This window comes from Trichechus manatus, unplaced genomic scaffold, assembly GCF_000243295.1.
Source record: "Trichechus manatus latirostris isolate Lorelei unplaced genomic scaffold, TriManLat1.0 scaffold00066, whole genome shotgun sequence".
Lineage (NCBI taxonomy): Eukaryota > Metazoa > Chordata > Mammalia > Sirenia > Trichechidae > Trichechus > Trichechus manatus.
The window spans coordinates 11,718,735-11,738,998 of record NW_004444002.1 but is presented as its reverse complement, the minus strand read 5'-3'; the positions used below and the strand labels follow the sequence as shown (position 1 = coordinate 11,738,998).

The 20,264-nt window shown below is 37.3% G+C and overlaps 2 protein-coding genes across 3 annotated transcripts in view; one reads left to right on the top strand and one right to left on the bottom strand.

Moving 5' to 3' along the window:
• The window catches only part of FRMD7 (FERM domain containing 7), a 63,680-nt gene extending 58,754 nt beyond the window's left edge, over positions 1-4,926 (top strand). Inside the window, exons 10-12 of one of the 2 annotated variants that reach the window (XM_012556485.2) lie at positions 778-846; positions 965-1,040; positions 2,116-4,926. In XM_012556485.2, coding sequence (XP_012411939.1) covers positions 778-846; positions 965-1,040; positions 2,116-3,186 — 1,216 coding nt within the window. In that variant the 3' untranslated portion in view covers positions 3,187-4,926. The remainder of the gene's footprint in view (positions 1-777; positions 847-964; positions 1,041-2,115) is intronic. The other variant, XM_004379628.1, reaches the window with a different exon arrangement.
• A 103-nt stretch (positions 4,927-5,029) lies between these two features.
• Positions 5,030-20,264, bottom strand: part of STK26 (serine/threonine kinase 26) — a 58,568-nt gene continuing 43,333 nt past the window's right edge. Inside the window, exons 4-12 of the mRNA XM_004379627.2 lie at positions 18,913-18,969; positions 13,274-13,382; positions 13,032-13,189; positions 12,008-12,193; positions 10,800-10,948; positions 9,119-9,212; positions 8,093-8,155; positions 7,875-8,011; positions 5,030-6,800 (exon numbers count right to left, since the gene is read on the bottom strand). Of these exons, the coding sequence (XP_004379684.1) occupies positions 6,776-6,800; positions 7,875-8,011; positions 8,093-8,155; positions 9,119-9,212; positions 10,800-10,948; positions 12,008-12,193; positions 13,032-13,189; positions 13,274-13,382; positions 18,913-18,969 (978 nt within the window). The 3' untranslated portion in view covers positions 5,030-6,775. The remainder of the gene's footprint in view (positions 6,801-7,874; positions 8,012-8,092; positions 8,156-9,118; positions 9,213-10,799; positions 10,949-12,007; positions 12,194-13,031; positions 13,190-13,273; positions 13,383-18,912; positions 18,970-20,264) is intronic.

The window sequence follows — 20,264 nt, the reverse complement described above, 5'->3', positions numbered from 1 at the left end:
CAGGCCCTGCACTTCAGTGATAAACAGCCCAGACTTTTGGGTTTTATTATTTTTGTGATTGTTTTTTTTTTTTTTTGGTCTCTGTTTCTCCCAGCAGTCAGCTGGCTTTCTTTTCTAGAGTATACATGACTAGAGCCTGAAGCAACTCTTCTACCATTGAGTTAGCTGCCTTTCTTCTACCATGCATTGGGGAACCAGATAAATAACCTCAGTAGAAGTAGTGTGTAAAGTTAAGAGTCAACTGGCTCTGATTCGGATGTAGACGGAAAGCCTTTAAAGGAAAGTATTCGTTTTCAAGCCCAGACTCTTGAACAGTTATATAGCCCTGTTTAGAGGCTTTTAAAAAAATGTTCTGGGTTCTGGGTAGTTGAGATTGCTCTACATCTGATCCTTGGATAAGTGGGCATTATCACTAATGTGGAGCCCCTGGGTGGTGCCAACAGTTAATGTGCTCATTACTAACCGAAAGTTTGGAGGTTCAAATCCACCCAGAGGTGCCTCAGAAGAAAGGCCTGGCAGTCTACTTCTGAAAAATCAGCCACTGAAAACCCTGTGGAGCACAGTTCTACTCTGACACACATGGGGTCACCAGGAGTGGGAGCTGACTCCACAGCAACTGGTTTTACAGGTTTTTATCATTAATGTGATGGTCAAAGATTCATGACACATGTCATTCATTCTCATTCTTTTGGTTTCAACAATAAATGAGGTTTTCAAGTGTTAGTGGCCTATTGGCTTATAACTAGTATTAATATGACTTTTATCTCCTTATAATAGTGGAAGAACCCAAAGACAACTTTTGGAATATGGGAAAAAAGGGAGGTTGAAGAGCTTGCCATTTGAAAGGTACATGCTTTTGTCTTTCTCTCTCTCATGCTGATTTTAAGTTGAATTTAGAGATTGATATGTATCCTGGTATTCACATGAAGACCATTTCAATGACTACTCTGTTTGGGGATTTCAGGAAACATTACCCATCTCAGTACCATGAACGACAGTGCAGGTCCTCGCCAGACCTCCTCTCGGATGTGTCAAAACAAGTAAGGTTTCTGAAAATTCCTACTCAAAAATTAGGCAAATGTAATGCGTCCACATTCTAAACGCTTCCAAGAATTGATTCCTCCAGAATCTCCCAGTGTGTAAAAAGGTTACTCTGTTTGAGTAAGTTAGCCTCCTGGGAAGGTCTGTCAGCTCAGTCTTTCCGGCCAATAGAAGACCATTTAGTAAACCACCACTGCTGTGAACCTTATAGACTGGAAGAATCTGGCACATCTTCAAATTGCAACCTGTATTGCTAATAACTTGCAAAGTGCAGATCCAAGTGAATTTCTATGGCGCTGTATTTTTCAAACTCGCACCTCTGCTTTTTTACGTATGCAAATCTTAAGGCTTAGCAGATAGAAGGTCTTTGGTTAGGGCTTTAAAGTATTTTTGCTGTGTAATTTTATAATTCAACTTAAGAACAAAGTACTGTTCCCATGGATCTGTGAGATGATGGCTTCATTTGAGTTTTATAGTGTGAACCACGTTAAATTTTTTCTTTTCCTCTCCGTAAAACAAAACAAAACACATATTAATATAGGTCCCATAAATTCTCATGTCTGTGTGGAAGTCAAAGGAAGTTTTTATATGAAAGGCATGATAGAGGTATAATGCTGGAAGGAACCATCTACTATATGCTACCCCTCCTGCCATTCATAGCCCTCCTCATCACCATTTTACAGAAAATAGGGGGGAGGCTGGACCAGGGAGGTTAGGAGACTTGCCTGAGGCCTCACAGCAAGTCAAAGGCCGAACAGGACTAGAATCCAGGTCTTCTGACTGCTGGTTCATTGATATATCTACTAAACTATACTGCTTGAAGTAACATAGAGAAGTCTGAGTTTGGGAATGGGATGGCATTGAGAACGAATAGTATCGTGTGCTTCTAACACATGAATGGGGATATGGTAGAAGTTATTACCCTTTCTTTATATATATATATAAACTCTGGAATAGAACATGGATTGAAATGACTCTGTGAAAGACTCTTGTCAAAATTCAAAGCTAATTTAGGGGCCCTCTCCCCAACCAAATGTCTGTTGCTTCTTTCACCAATGTGTCCTTTCTCTCAAGGTGGAAGATTTGAGACTAGCCTATGGCAGTGGGTGTTACCGAAACGTGAACGGAGTGCACGCATCTGAGCCGGTGCTAGACAGTAGGAGGAGGAACTCTGCAGTGGAGGTGACGTTTGCAGCCAAGCTGGAGTGTTCCAAACCAGAGGCAGATCCCATATTGTTGCATCAGTCCCAAAGCAGTTCCTCTTTCCATTTTATGTATACAGACCCTGTCTTCAACACTGACCCTGATCCTGACACTGACTTCTTTGAGGAGAGAAGTCCTCTAAGTTCCTTCCAAACAAGCTGTAAGTTTGCTAACAATCACATGAGTACATCTTCTGGCCTCACAAGCAAAGTGAGTCCAGCAAGACAGCTAACTTACACAGATGTGCCCTATATTCCCTGTACTAGTCAGCAGGTTGATATTATGCCTCCCCAAGTCTTTTTTTACGTGGACAGGCCACCCCAGGTGCCCAGACAGTCTGCAATCATGGCAGAAGAAAGGGAAAAGCCAGACAGCTGTCTAGAGCCCTCTGTAATGAAACCAGCTAAAAGAAGTCCAAGAAATATCAGAATGAACTTTCAGCGAGACTTTCAAGACCTCCAAGAAGCTAGTGGTGGGAGCAACATCAGTGTAGATCTAGAAGATGAAGACCCAACCTTAGAAGATGCATTTGCATATAACATTCAAGAGCAAACCCCTAAACGGTCTCAAAGCCAATCAGACATGAAAAGTATCCATTTTCCTTTTGGGTCAGAATTTAGACCTTTAGGGCCTTGCCCTGCTCTAAGTCGTAAAGCTGACCTGTTTACATATATGTTTGCAGAGCAGGAGTTTCCAACAGTTCTAGTGGGTCAGGGTGCAGCAGAAAGGTATGTAGCTAGTGAATCCAGTGATTCTGAATCAGAGATTCTTAACCCAGACTACTACTCTTCGTACGGTAAAGCAATAAAGTCACCCATGGCCAGAATCCGTTTGTCTTCTGGTAGTCTACAGCTAGACGAAGAAGATGAAGATGCTTCTTTCAACACATCAACTGCTGAAGACAGGACTTTGCTAAAACCATGCCATTATTTTTTAGCTTAAAACTGTGAACACCAAGAACATTTCTGGGCCAGTTCCATATGACCACCTTAGGTTAAAAAGAAAGGAACCTCTTTGCATAAACCATTTTCTTAGTTACTACTCATTAGCATTAAAGGAATCTTCTAAGTTTGAACACCTAGCTTATCAAAGAACCAGCTGTAGCCCTATTCCTCAGAAGCTGCCATTGCTAGAGCTCCACTCTTCTAGCCCCTCTGAAAGGACTCTGGAAACATGCCCTCTCCCCACTAGCACCACATAAGGGTGAGGTGGAGATCTGTCTTCTCCACCACACATTTCCTCACAGAGACATTATAAATGAAGTTCAGGCTCTTCAACACTGAAAAATGGCGGCAAAATGGGTTGGCATATGGAATTGGGTTCTGATGTCATTTAGTGATTCAGTAGATATTGACTGTGTGGATCATTCTGTTCTTAAAACAATACTTTTGACTAAAGGTTTCAGTCATCATTATCTATGTGGGCCCATTAAAACTGGTCTTGTTATATGTTAAGGACTTCAATTTTCATAACATATATATAGGGGGAGCATGGCCCTCCTACAGCCTCAGGAACAAGGCGGTGGGATAAATATTCTTAACAGAACACGCGCTGAGAATTAATCTAGGACTTGGCAGAATTCTAAACCTAGGAAATTAATAAATTAAATCAAATTCTAAAGCCAGTTCTATGCCCGATGAGGATATTATGATGTTTGACTTATAACTTCTCTACTCCTAATTACCTATTATACGTAGTGAAAGATAAAAGTTAACAGGCTAGTTTATCTAATCTGTCCTGCCAGATATATATTTTTTGCCAAATCTTGTTGCATGTATGTAAGCAAGGAAATGAGATGAATGTTATTTTAATAAAAAGTGATGGAAAATCCATTTATTTAAGAAATGATCTTCCTTTTGTTTCAATCAATTTCAGAAATGATTGGTTCTGGCCTATGACTAAGGGAAGAGACAGTTATAGAACAAGGAAAAGGAGGGAGACAGGTGAAAATGTATGGTCAGGGGTGGGGACATGGTAGAATTGAGAGTGGCTGAAAATAAAAAGGATAGTACTGAAATCAAGCTGAGTTAATGAACCAAAATTCTATTCTTGACCCATTCAAAATTTATCTACTATTGCTCCAGAAAGTTATAGCATTCTATCTGAGAATTTATTTTGTTTATTGATTTTAAGTATAATACATTTACAAGATAATGTTAAGTACTAATTTCAAAGAAATGATGCAATTATGTAGGCAAGTTATTTTTTATATATAACTTAATGGTGAAAAGATGGAAAAGTTTCATTACTCTCCTAGTCCTTACATCAGAAAATCCCCCTTTGATGTACTTCATTCCATTCCTTTCCTACATTCTAGTGCTTTCTTTTCTGCTCCTGGCCTCATATCTAGTATCACAGTAAGTTCACCTTCACCCTTTTTCCCAGGAAAAACTCAAATTCCTTTATTCTATATACTATTTCTCATCTCAATTTCTGGAAACCTTTGCTAGTTTATATATTCCAGGGAGAACTATAGAGCTCAGATCTGTATACGATATCCTAATAAAGCTATAATTAGGATGACCATACAATTTATTGTCCAACGCAGGACATTTTTAAGTGAAAAAGGACTCTATTACTAATTTTGCCAGGACAGGAGGCTGAAATTGGGGCAGATGTTCACTTTAGTTAGAAACAATGCTTAATATAATGTGAAGAATATCTTCTAATTCTCAACTGAAACATTGGTTTTAATGTTCCAACAATAAATTAAAGGGGAAAGGAGAAAAAAATTAAAACAATTGAAATATCACACCATACCACCCCCAAGAAAACAAACATTGAGAACCATGAAATTTAAATATTTATTTTTAAAACCCCCAAAATGCTGGAATATGCTTCACCTACAAACAGTTTACAGGACTAATAACTACAATGGGCAATAAGCCATACAATTTGTCTCTGTGATGCACTTGTATCCTAAAGTTTCAAAGAATTGATTTATAAATTTGTTGCTTTTACTTTTACAAAAATATTCATTTAATCCACGATATGAGTTGCAAAATTATTTCCAGGCTATCACAGATTATAAATTGCCACTGAGTTTCAGTTATATAGCAGGTGAAAATTTGAACTGAACCATGACTTCAAAATACAATGCATTAAAAATGATTGTTACAGTATAGGCACCAATGAAAATCATTTGATTGGCATATGACCTCATAATATCTTTTGCAAGTGTTTGTATTCTTTTAAAGAAAGAGGGTGTAATGGCCACTTGGATGAAAAACTGTATTCTTGACTTGAAGAACATCTTCATTCTAACATTTGGCAATGATTCAGATAAAACATGACTTTTGTGCAAAAACTAAATTGTGCAGATCCAAACATTAAAATATTAACTATTAAAACTAATTAATATCAATAATTCTACAACTACTGAAATATAGCTCCAGCTCAAAACTTAGGCATAATATATATACTGGGTTTAAAAGAAAAAGGTATTCCCACTTAACAGTACCATAAATATAACTGAAAATTAACTGTACAGTCTAACTTACCTTTGAACAGACAGAAATCACCCCATACTTACTATGGTTTTCATATGAACTAGAAAATGCTCATTTAAATACCCTTTCAAAAATGAACAACTGATGCGTATGCTTGTTAAGTATGAAGAACAAAAATGTATAAATAGTTCGTAGAACAATTTACTACCATGATAAAAATATGCTGGTGTAAGTTATAGTCATATCAACTTCTTTTAGGCTCCTCAAATCCAAGCATATAATACACGATTTTAGCGGGATATTTTAAAAATGGAACCAGACTAATCTGTCCAGTATTACCAAACACCCATCCTGGGCTAAATGGTATTGCTTTAAATTTCCAGCCATGTTAAATAAGAGTTAATTGCCTCTTTTACAAGGGAAGGCAAATACTGCATACCAAGAGGTGCTTCTGTTGCTACATGTTGCCTGCAAATGCCTCAAATACAGGGCTCTCAAATGTGGTAACACTGAGCTGCCTGGAACATCATACCAACTTGGTAGAAGAATCAATACTTGTCCAGCTTTCATTTCCGAGGGCTTATTAAAACCTGCTGTTTTAAGAAGATATGATTTATCTCCACCTCCCCACCAACAGTCATTTTTAGAACATGATTGCATAAAAAAAGAAAAAGCTTTTTGATGCTTGGTGATTTACAAAAGTTGAATTTCAGATGACTTTGAAGGACCTGTATGTTTCATGAGTGTACAGTTAACTAAAGGTCAAAACATGAAAGGTATTCATCCTAGTAACTTAAGTAATAATGATACCTAAAAGCAAAACTGGATCTCAACATTTACTAGAATACAGATGAAACTATAGTATTAAAAGTTACTCCTTACAAAATAATCTCTTCAAAATATAAAATGATAAACACCATCACAAAATAGTTGAAGAGGTTCTTCCAAATCTTCAATCATCGATATGTTGCAAAGATCCAAAAGGCACATGGAGCCCACGAGTTAATCATTGTTAAGCTTGAAGTACCTTTGGTGGGTTTCTCTGGGCCCGTATGAAACATAAGCCAAAAATAAGCTGTTTCTTAGGGGGATTCATCTGCTGAACACCTGTAAAATTAATTTAAAAATTTAAATCAATGTAATAACATGCATGTTTATATTTCTCATCTGTATGAACTCTGCAAAGAAGGAAGTGACTCCACAAACTGGATAAATTGTATTGACTCTTGCCATGTAGATGTTAAAATATAAACAAACTTCAAAAATCCCTTCTAAGTCTAATTTGGCAACTTCCAAATGATTTGTTTCCAATTGGAAAACTGAGGAGGAGTTTTCCATTAAAATTGAAGGGATTTTAAGAGGGGCTTTAATTTATGAGTACAAGTAGGATTTATCAGATAGAAAGATCTATGAGAGTGCGTGCTTTTACAGGCTATATAGTTTGTTTCAACTCGATTCCAGTGGCATCACAAATACAAAGAAATGCAAAAATGTACTGAGAAGAGATACAATGGGGTTAAGGCTAAAATTAGTATCACTTTATAATACTTAGTTTGAGCTAAGGAGTTATACGTATGTACACATATGCATACACAAGTCTTGTTTAAAAATAATTTTTTAAATTAAACATAAGAAATTTTTTTGAATGTGAACAAAGTTAAACTAGCTAATAGTTCCAAGAGACAATATAGAAACTGAATTCAAACATAAAGTGCTTCTATAGTCTACACTGGGTTCCTTTAGCTAAAATTCTTTCCTTAACTTTTCACATGGGGGTCAAACTTGGGATCTTTAGCACTGGAAGCTATGTGAACAGTGCTGTTTCTTTAAATGATGAGGGTAGTGACAAGAAAGAAAGCAATCCTAGATGGTGCTTACAAGGGCCCAAATAAGAATATGCTCAATCACCTTTTGTCTATACTCCCAACTAGCAGGGAAAAGGAAAACACACAGGCCTTTTCATCCAGTGGAAAACTACCTTGAAATGCCTAAAGATACTAATTACAAAAACTAATATTTAAGATGGTTAACATACAAAACAGTTTTCAAGAATACTACTATTAGGAAGTGACTTTGTTCCAAACAATAAATAAGTGATTGAATCAAGGCAATCATATTACATCATAAATTAGCACCCAACAGAAAATGTCAAGAAAATTTTTAAACGGCATTTAAGCTTACTTTTGAAATTTTTCAATTAGTTTCTTCACCATTTTATCTGTGATGCCGGGACAGGCAGCTTCAGCCACAGCAATACTTTTCTCGAGTTCTTCAATAGCCTGATTCCTGCTAGCATTGTTCTCATCCTGCTGTTTAAGCTGAGAAAGATCAATAGCTATAGCATTTAAAATACTATACTACTTAATATAGATGTCCCAAGCTAATGAACCTGCACTTACCTCAGCAAACGCAGGTGTGATTATCATAGACAAACAGCTCAGGGTTTGCACAAAATCTTGCTCCTTTGAATAAATAATATAGATTACACACATGGAAAAGAAAACAGTCATTCAGGTTTTTCTTAGTTATTTCATACCAATCGTGCACTAATTTAATTCCCTCCATTCCCCCAGATGAACTGGTATGACGCAAGTCCCAGTGCTTCTTCTCATCACTAATTCCCATCCATAATCCAGAAAGTCTCTCACTTCTAGGATTACAATGTTGTTGTTGGCAGCTGCCGTCAAGTCATGGTGACCACATGCACAACGGAACAAAATGCTGCCCAGCCCTGCACCATCCCCATGATCAGATGTGGAATAGACTATTGTAATCCATAGAATATTCACTGGCTGATTCTTAGAAGTAGATGGCCAGGCCTTTCTTCCTAGTCCATCTTAGTCTGGAAGCACCACTGAAATCTGTTTAGCATCATAGCAACACTGAAGCTTCCACTGACAGATGAGTAGTGGCTGTGCAAGAGGTGCACTGGCCGGGAATTGAACCCCGGTCTCCCACATGGAAGACAAGAATTCTTCCAGTGAACCACCAATGCCTCATGATTTCAATACCAAAACTGACCAAACCCGCTGCCATTATGTCAATTCTGAGTCATAGCGACTCTATAGGACAGAGTAGAACTGCCCCATAAGGTTTCCAAGGAGCAGCTGAACTTCCAACCTTTTGGTTAGCAGCCGAGCTCCTAACACTGTGCCACCAGGGCTCCAACAGATATCTGTAAGTCAAATGGGTTTATGTATCTCTATGTAAACTACATTGAAAAAGGTACCAATGGCCACTTAAATGACTTCTATTACCTTTTCTTAATTAGCTCAAAACTAAAGACAAATGGAGCATAGTATATACCACAGTGACACAGACAGGCATTTAGGGGTATTAAATTCTAACATTTTTTGGCCATCATAATCTCACTACATAGTTTGAAAAAGTCTCTCAAAAGGCAACGGTAATCTCCATGTACCTACCGCCCCATTCTGTAGTTTCTTTGGGTCAGGCTTCTTCCGCACTGTGGTAAAGCTCCATTCAGGATGAGTATTATTTTCCCTGCTGGTGGATTCCCTAAACAGATTGCCAAAGATACCTTGATAAGTTGATAAATAATTCATCTTGATGAAAATATCAAATCGCTGCAGCCAGAAGCTGAAGAGATATTTGTCCTGATGTTTACAAGAAGCATCGTATAATAAAAGCACCAGACCTCAGTTTCAGGTGGGTATTATTTACAGTGAAGATAGCAGTGGTTCTCAACTCTATGTGTACATCAGAATCGCCCGTGGTGACCTCTTAACATATAAACACTTGCTCCCCTCTTCCCCCCTCCTCGCCACTGACTGAATCAGGATCTCCAGTAGCGTGGCTTGTGATTTGTTTTATAGCTCCATGGGTGACTCTCATGGGTGGCAAAAGCCAATCACCACTGGAAAAGGGTAAAAAAATGCCCTGGTATTTTTTTTATCCCCTTCAAAATCTAGGTAGTTTTTTTTTTAATTGTGGTGCAAATATATATAACAAAACATATGCCAATTCAACAATTTTTTTACATGTATAATTCAGTGATATTGATTACATTCTTCATGTTGTGCAACCATTATTATCATCCTTTTCCAACTTATTTTGTCACCATTAATAGAAACTCTGTGCCCCTGAACAGTAACCCCCCTTTTTCCTCTCCTTCCCACCCCTGGTAACCACTAATAAGCTTTGGTTTCTATATATTTGCCTATTGCAATAAGTGAGATTATACAGTATTTGTCCCTTTGTGACTGACTTATTTCAGTCAGCATGATGTTTTCAAGGTTCATCTATGTTGGGGCATATATCAGAACTTCATTTCTCTTCATGGCTGCATAATAGTCCATTGTGGGTTTAGACCACATTCTGTTTATCTATTCATCTGTTGATAGACATTTTGGTTGTTTCTACCTTTTGGCTACTGTGAATAGCTCTGCAATGAACATTGGTGTACAGGTTTCTGTTTGCATTTCTGCCTTCAAATATTTTGGGTATGATAATTTCTTATAGATGCAGGAATCTAAGAATATTATCTAAAGAAATCTGGTGTCGCCTTTGTGGCAATTCAGCCAATGGAGGAGTAAATTCTGGTATAGCCTACAGACTATCCTAGTCTAAATGAAGTTAAGGACTTAGAGGCTAAATTGTTAATGTAAATGCTGCAGTTACAAAACACTAACTTTTCTGAGGGAGTAAAGATCATATAAAAAGAATATTTAAATGTATCAAACTGGTGATGATTTGGTATGTGGCAAAGAGGTGGGAAAGACTTGGAGATCAGCTCTCTAGAGGATGCCACCAAATTATGAGAAGACATTGCCCATTATTACTTTGAGCAAACTAATATAACTTCTTTAATCTAATCCTGTTCCAAACTTTTGTAATATACTGAAGTATCCACTAGGGGTTACACCGAGCCCACTTAAAACTAGAGCTATTCACTTCCAAGAAAAACATGCTTCCAAATTCATCGTACTCCACAAACTCTGATTGTAAAAGATTTTCATAGTTACTAAGGCAAAACCTTAGACTATGGTTTATATTTTATGCTAGAGCAAGCATACTGGATAATAGCTAAAGGTAAGCAATATTAACATGAGCTGCCTACATAAAAACTAAATAATTTGAACGTACGAATCCGAGCCCTCAGAATCTGATTCATCATCACTGTGTCCTTCTGCTTTCCATCTCTTAAATCGATCTATCAGTTCGGTCAAATAAGAAGTCTTCTTTGAATTTTTTACAATGAATTTGTGTTTCAGAAGTTCTTTAGCTGTAGGACGCTAAGAAAAAAAGAAGGATACGAATGTTTCTAGGCTCTTGATGACCGCAAGGGGTGGTAAGAAATCATTTGAATTATTAAGCTGAAAGGTGTAGTCACGAGGACAACTAAAATGCTGTAGTATAACAGCTAATTCTATTTTTGAAGTGGTTCAAAGCAACCAAACTAAATCCACTACGTTGGTACCAATCTGTTAAGCCCAATAGGGAAGACATGGCCTCCCAACCAGCAAACCAGCAGGCAGGGCCTTCTCAAAATCAGAGAAACACATGGCAGGATTTATGCAGTAAAGTAAAAATTTAAAAACATTTGAAAATAGTGCTTTAAGATATTTTTACTACATTTACTGTACATTGAAAACCTGATGAAAACTAGCAAGGCTTTAACTTTGTTATCTACACAATGCTTCTCCATCAAGCATCAATACAAAATACCAATACTGTGGGGGCTATCCCCCCAGCATTTTATTAATAATAGAATGTTCATTATCAACTTGAAAATAGTTATACCAAGCTTAGACAATTCTTGTATATTTCTAGTCTCTAGAAGCCATAAGGCAACTTTATTTTTAAAAAGTGAAACAACTTTACTCAAATTCACCAAATAAATGAGTGTAACCCACTAGACATCAGAAAAATTATACAACTTCATGCTGGGATTTCTAAATATTAAATAAAAGTAGTCAAACAAACAACTTTTCACAAACAATGAAAACACAGTTGAATAAAAATCATTGTGAAGATTTATACATATACTTTAAAATGGATATCATCTAAGATAAATTATATTTCTTAAACTTCTTTCCCCTTGAAATAGGAAATGATCAATAAAATAAAGAGGAAGGTGGGACCAAGAAAAAGGTGCAGGGGAAGGAGAAAGGAACTATGGGTATGGTTAAGAGCTGCATAGGATTAGCAATATACAGGGAAGAACCAGCTTCCTGGATGGACCTTAGACAATTTTCACATGCATTGTACCCCTCACTGTAGGAAAAGCTACCTTTGCTGTATGTAGATCTAATAACAGAAAACAAATAGTAGTAATAGCAATATATACTCACAAATGATGGATCTTTGTTCAAGCAAGCATCAATAAACTCCTTAAAGGACTTAGAAAAGTCTCCAACAAGAGTTGGAGGATTGTTTTTTGGAATAAGAAACAGAACTCTCATTGGATGCATATCGGAGTTAGGTGGCTCTCCCTTGGCTAGCTCAATAGCAGTAATTCCCAACGACCAAATGTCAGCCTAAGGTAAGAGAAAGAAAAGAAAAATCACCTTGAAGCTCCATTCCAACATACTGTCCACAAAATATCCTGTGGAATTGAATGATCATACAGTATTAATATGTCTCAAGAAATGTGGTGTTAATAAATTTTTACTAACAGAATTCATTTACTGAAAAATAAAGACATTTATTGAATTCTTTACTATATACCAGGCATCATTCTAGGCAGTAAGGATTCAGGTCATGAATAAGACAGACAAAAATCCCCGCTCTCAAGGGGCTTACATTCTAGTAGCGGGGACAGATAAATAAATTAATAATACAATGACAGATGGGTGCTAAGTTCTATGAAGAAAATAATAAAGCAGGGCAAGAGAATAACGAACAATGGGGCTAACGGGCTGCACATTTATACAGGATGGCCAGGAGGGCTGTTCCCTGTAGGTAATATTTAAACAGAGACCTGATTGGGAGGAAGGTTATTTAAAACAAAGGAAAGGGCAAGTGCAAAGGTCCTGAGGCCAGAGTGTACTTGCTATGCTTGAGGAAAAGCAAAAAAGCCACCGTGGCTGCAGAGTTCAGAGGAGAGTGGTAAAAGATGAGGCTGGAGAGGCAGCCAAGGGCCCGATCATGAAGAGCCTTATATATCATAGTAAGGATACCCTGGATTTTATTCCAAGTGGGATGGAAAGCCATTGAAGGGAATAGAGCTCAAATGTTACCAGCATCAAGGAAATTTAAGCAGCAAAATTTGACACTTGAAAAGAAATGAAAACCAAGGCAGTTTATTAAATAGGATAGTGCAGTACTTAAAATTTACTATTACAAACAAAACAGTTCGTTCTGGTAACCCCTTACTTTTGAATCATAAGCCGACTGTTGAATAACTTCAGGAGCCATCCAAAATGGTGTTCCTACAAAGGTGTTTCTTTTAATTTGTGTATCTGTCAGTTGGCCAGCAACTCCAAAGTCAGCAAGTTTAACATCTCCTTGTTCTGAGAGCAAGACATTGGCAGCTAGGAAGAAAAAGAGGAAAGATAAAACTCAGCTTCCTCAGAATGCATTCATTTTTCTCTGGTTCATATAAGACTTTTGTATACCTTTTATGTCCCGGTGAATTTTCTTTTCTGAATGCAGATAGTCCAGACCTTTCAAAATTTCCTTTAGCATGGTAGCAATCTGGAACTCATCAAATGGACCAGCTCGCAGCTTGGGGGAAAAAACACACACACAGGTATACAAAAGTTTGGAAAAAATAAAATTCAAAATTGATATTATCTTTGAATAATGGAACCACTTAAATATATGAAGTAGTCCTATTTATTAAACAAATGAGGAAAAACTTCTAAAATGTGGGGGAAGAGAGCAAAAGAGTTAAGCCAAGGGTTGAACAGGTTTTTAAATGATAAAATTTAATCTTGAAAGACAACAAGCACTTTTACCTACAGACTAGCTCCAAATTCTGAGGTTCCTGAATATAAATTTTACATAAAAGATTTAACAAATATGCTTAAATAATGACAGAACAAGCTATGTTTTTTTTTTTTTCTTTCCAAATGGGAAAAAAGGAAACCAACTACTTCAATTTTGCTGTTTGCTGTTAAAAAAGTTATTAAATATTTACACTAAACCGATTTTTAGATCAGACAGTATATAACATTTTGTAGCAACCCAACTTGATCATATGAGTCAGATGTGGCACAATTCTCAGCATTTACGTGTTTCAATAATATTGCAAAGCACAGAACCATTTTGAGACTCAAATTTAAAGTTTAACCAGGAATAGAATAATTACACTGTTCAAGCTTTCATTGTTTAAAAAAAAAAAAAAAAAGGATCAAATCATGGAGGGATAAGGTTTTTCAAATAAATGTAACACATTTCCCTTTCGTTCCCCATCCCTGCACCAAAGCCAATCGTTCCAACTGGAATACAAGGAAAGCAATGATTAGGTTTCAGGAGAATTTGTAATGGAATATCTGAAAATCTCTCTTTAAAATAAATGGTTATTTTAAAATTCTGGTACCTCATAAAGCACAAACACTGGACTGTACAATATTATTACAGGAAAGGGTGGGAATCTAAAGTCAGAGCCGAGGTAGAGTTCTGTTTGCTGGGAGGAGGGAAGAGGTAGTGAAAATCAAACACGGCCTGCTCTGCCGCACACTGGGAGGGATTCACAGCTCTTTGGCACCTTGTGTATTTCATCTTACATGAATGCCATATTTATGCTGAATAAAGGACACTCTCATGCTGAAATTTAACAGCTTAAAATAGAAGCCATATTTTGGCCTCACCATTTAATACTAACTGTGGTCTGTGTATATAGTATATTCCAGAGACTTCTATAGTTCAACAGGTCCCTTTCCTAGGTAACATTATCTATTTACTTTCAAATCTACCAACTTCCACCCCCAAATGCTTCTTTTTAGACAGAAGTGATTAAAGTCATTCTAAAAGGTGAAAATGGTACATTATTTTAATGATGACTAGCAATGAAATACTGAAGTGCTACCAAATAACTGAAGGACAAATGTCATACTACTTAAGATTGGTACTTAGTATCACTGACCATAAAATGCTGGCTGGACCAGAGGAGATATATACATTGGTACTTGCTGGGCTACTAGTCAAAAGGTTGGCAGTTGGAACCCACCCAGAGGTACCTCAGAAGACAGGCCTGGAAATCTGCTTCTGAAGGGTCACAGCCTATGGAGTACAGTTCTACTCTGACACACACGGGGCCACTACAAGTCGGAATCAGCTCGATGGCAATTAACAACTTAAGAAATTGACCAAGGTCCATGTAAGGGGTAGCTCTTATTCTGAAGGACTTCTAAAAGTGACTTGGATAAGTCAATGTATCACCTAATACAGAATTAAAAAATATATATTTAAGTAAAAGCAAACAAAAACTGGTGTAAACTGTTAATGCACTTAGCGGCTAACCAAACGTTTGGAGGATCAAGTCCACCCAGAGGTGTCTTGGAAGAAAGGCCTGGTGATCTACTGCTGAAAAAGCAGCCATTGAAAACCCTACAGAGCACAGTTCTACTCTGACACACACGGGGTCACCATGAGTTGGAGATGAGTCAATGGTAACTGGTTAGGTTAGGTTAAAGTTAAAGACACATCAGCTTATCTGCTATATTTAAGTTCAGGTTAAAACTCTGTAAAAGTAAAATCTCAATTAACTGGGTGCTGGAGGAGGGTGCCCTGGTGGTGCAGTGGTTAAGCGCTCAGCTGTTAACCAAAAGGTCTGTGATGCAAACCCGCCAGCCGAGTTGGAATTGCCTTGACAGCAGTGGGTTTGGTTTGGATTATGGAGGAGTCTGAAAGAGGAAACTCTGTGGCAGGGAAATGGACATGGGGTGGTGGTGCTGGTGGTTTTTTCTGGTTCATCATCAGTTAGCCAGAAAACTCCCAAACTTATGGTCAAAATGTTTCCTTAGACATGATGGTAATAATTACAAAAGGAAAAAATAGGGAGTTGGAATGAGAAGAAGGGAGAGGAGATGAAACAGAGCTTGTTTTTTTATTTCCAATGCAACCTTGGAGTGCCTAATTGAACATCTCTTCAGTGACTGAAGACCTTGTCATGTCCCTAATAGGTACACAGCCAGTGACCTAGCCTTGTGTAATTTACTGCTGTTGTCAACTGAGGATATGCTCATTCAAAGATTATACACTTGTGGATCCGTGCATTTTCCCCATACTCCTTTAACTTCCAGCCATGCTATGTTATGTTATGCTGTGTTATGCCTTCTCTTATGTTAGCATATTGTTTCCAACATTGTTTTATTGGTGCTCATGTTTAATTCCATTCACCTTATTATATGTGTTTTGTTGAAAGTCACTGCAATTCTTTTTGGAAAGGGGTGGAGTATAATAAATTCAATAAAATAACATGAACTATGCTCAAAGTTTGCTCACATGTACAACTGATTTTTTTTTCAAGAACAGGAGGCAATCTTGAGGTACACACTATGTAATACTGACATAAATTACAAGTTCATAATCTCACGTTAGTCCATTAGTTGGACACCAGTTTAAAGTCAAAACACTCTCTCCTCAACATCCTTCTTGTTTTCTCTTATTCCCAGTAGCGGGGCCCTCCTCTAAGTCTAATCCTTTCTTAAGAATACTCGTTGCTGTCGAGTTGATTCCAACTCATAGCAACCCTATAGGACAGAATAGAACTGCCTCATAGAGTTTCCAAGGAGCGCCTGGTAGATTCGAACTGCCCACCTTTTGGTTAGCAGCCGTAGCTCTTAATCACTACGCCACCAGGGTTTCCAAATCCTTTCTTAGACTCCCTAAATGATAGCATTCATTTGTAGAGGACTATACATGGAGAAGGAATAGCACATTTTCTCATCATTTGCTTTACTCTCTATAAAGTCCAGTTAAGTGAGGTTTATAATTAAGTCGCCATATTATTGAATTTTAGAGCTAGAAAAACAAAACCAGAGAGAGTACAAATCCTATTTCTTCATTTTACATTTGAGGAAACTAAGGCACAAAGAGGTTAAATAGCTTGCCAAATATTAATCAGGAAGTTAGCAGCAGAACCAGGACTAATACCTAGGTTTCTTGATTCTTGGTGAATACAGCGCTAACAACATTGTAAACTGGTTAAATTTATACTAATTGGTATTTTATTAGGCAGAGATCAGAATGGCAGTATGAGATTAAGATCGCACAATCGTTTCACTCACAGATTTCATACAACTGACCAAACTACTATTGGAGGATATAGGTTGTGTTAGTTAAGGTTGGGCCAGTGTGTAATGCTTAACATTGCCCCTCCCCTGCAAATATGTCTTGTAAATCCTAACCTCTATGCCTGTGGTTACAAGTCCACCTGGGAATGGGTTGTCTTTGTTATGTTAATGAGGTAGGATTAGTATAATGTGTATCTTGAGTCAATCTTTTTAGAGATATAAAAAGAGATTAAACAAGTGATCAGAGAGAGAGAGATGCCAATCCACATGAAGATCGCCCAGAAGCAGTAGCTCAGAAGAGGCAAGGACCTTCCTCCAGAGCCAACAGAGAGAGAAAGGCTTCTCCTATAGCTGACACCCTGAATTCGAACTTCTAGTCTCCTATAATGTGAGAAAATAAATTCTGTTTGTTAAAGCCACCCATTTGTGGTATTTCTGTTATAGTAGCACTAGATGATGAAGACAACTCCTAATATTTAAAACCTGGGAGGGAGATCATGGAGCAATTGAGAGGGTTCTTGTGGACTTAATGAACAAACTGTTGTACAATAAGACTACATGACAAGATAAATAGAAATACGATCATTTAATTTCAAGAAGAGAATGAGATCTGACTTCATATGCATGAAAAATTATTATATAAAGAAACAGCAGTGGTGTTCTCTCACTAGAGAGGAGAGAGTAAGAAAAAATAAACTCAAGCTTTAGGATGTAAGAATTAGATTAGATGCCAGGAAGGATTACCTAACTTGAAACTGATTAAAACTGAGATGAATTCCTAGAAGTAGATGAGGCTCTCCATTAGGTTTAATCATCATTTCTTTAGAATGGTTTAAGCGTGGTTCTCCCTAAAGGGAAGAAAATCTCTAACGGTCATTTCTAGTCATAGGATTATTTGAAACTTCGAGTCATTGGCAATCAGGGTTAAAACCTTTTTTAAAAACATCAATCACTTTCAAGTAGAAAAACTCACCCCCACTTAAAAAAAAAAAGAATTAAAGCATTACTTGATGATCTTAATCATTAAAAACTTTCTTCTTAGAAATAGTGTACTCTATAATTTCAAAGGCAGAAGCATGCTAATGAACTATAAGTTATATAATGTTAAAGATGGAAGAGAACTTAAAAATAACTTAGCACAACTTCTTTCTTTTATAAGACACCCAAGGCCAGGGAGTTTGTGTGTCTGGTTCTTAGATACAGATTTAATCCTAAGTAGAGCCAGCCCTATACCCCCAAACTCCCATAAGTCATCCCAGTGATCTTTCTATGACGCAAAGTTACCTCTAGTAATTCATACTGAATTTTTTAAATATGCTGTCATATCAATAAAGATTTTAAAGGAGAAAAAAAACCAACACTGATAGGACCACACTAACTTGAGGGGAAAAACAGTGTTTTTCGAAGGCATTTTGTGCACGATCACCTCATTAGGTGAAACTTTTCCTGCACACTGAAGGGTGTTTAGCATCCTGATCCCTGCCCACTAAAATGGCAGTAGCACGTTTAAGTCCTTGTGATAACCAAAAATGCTGAGACACTGTCAGATTACCTACAGAGGGGCAGAGAGGACTCCACTGGGTCTGCAGGCCTACTTAGAAGTTGAGCGCCACTTGGGGACAGCTATCTGCACCAAACATTTCTTAAAATCTAAGAAGAAACAGTCTGTTCAGGGATAAGCTTGCAAAGTCAAACTCTAAACTGACAGCAATTGTCACACACCCACTCCTAATTTGGGGGCTTAATTTTATTAAGCTATTTGCATTTCTTACATACTTAGAATGTCAGCAACATGTTCAATCCTGCAATAACAGCTGGGTCTACATAAGAGCAGTGGTCCTGAAGAAAGAGTTTACTTTGAACATACTAACTAGAACAACCAATTACCCATTGCCGTCAAGTCATTCTGACTCATAGCAATCCTACAGCTTGCCCTAAAGCCATTGTGTACGTCAATTAAAAGAAAAAAGTTAAAGTTTGAATGGACGTGTGTATGATTATTTAAAAATACTTACAAGATCCAGTGCTGAACCACCACCCAGGTATTCCATTATTATCCATAATTTTGAACCCTGTAAAAGCCATGAAACAATTTAATAATTATAAACCTGAATCAAATAACATATTGTTATAAACATTAAATTGGACATACCCGTGCACTGATACTAAAATATGTTTACAGTTGATAGTTTAGAACCCAGAACAAATGAAAATCAGGTTCTGAACCTTGCCTCCCCAATGATAAAACTATAACAAACAGGAGTTGTTGAACTATTAGCAATTTTTATAAAACCCAGAAAAACAAACTGTAGCTTTAAATGAGTATCTTGAATGGTGATATTGAACAGAAAAGATAGCTACATTAAAGAATGAGGGGGTAAATGGAGACTTGTAGAAATTTTGAATGGGGCTTCTGGGTGCTTCCTATAGGATTTTAGAGTTTGAGGACACTGGATATATTTTTTATTTCAGTTTTTGGCCTTTGTCTGTTATAATGTACTTTACAATTTTTGCCAGTCATAGTTAATGGACATTTAGGGTACACATATGGAACCTAGAAATAATATTGAGTTTTTCCCCTTTGGGACAAATGGGTAAGAAAGAGGGAGTGTGTAGTTTTAAAGGTATATGATTACTATGATAACTCCAAGTAGAATTAACTTTACTGTGAGTTATAGAAGAGGAAATGGAACTCACAGAAATATGTATTCCAAAACAACTGTATACACACACACACACATACACACACACCATCCAGCTCTATCAGTTAAAAATGGAAATAAGTCATTAAACCCTTGTTTTATTTCAGCTCTGTTGCCCCATACCATTTCATGAGTGGTATTCTCTGAATTTCTGTGGGACTACAGAGTTGACTAGAAGTGTTACGTTTGCTTTTACTATACTGGCAACCGACAAGTTGTGAATGAATTGTGTTCCGGAAGTCCATTTCTAAGTAAGATGTTTGGAATTTTGAAAGCAAGTATTTTCCCATAATAATGTCTAGGTTCCTGAGGTAGTCCTCCTAAAAGACAATTTAATGCAAATGTATCTGTAGTACAGCATGAACAGCACCAGGGAAACTAACTACTATTTATACCACAATGTTTCTATGGGAAAAATAGATGCAGTGTTGTGCTTCAACTGGATGCCAGGAACACATTTCTCACCTTTACAGTCCCAGCTGTGGGAGGCAAATCTCATGCTACTGCTGCTAGCTCTACAAACTCTAAAATCCCTGGGAAGACCTCAGGAGTTCCATTCAAAATCTCCAAGCATCTCCATGGGGCTGGGGCTTTATCAAGGCAGAGAATGGACTCTAGTGATATGACGAGGAGTGCTTAGGTGTGGGTAGAGGGTTGAAGAATCA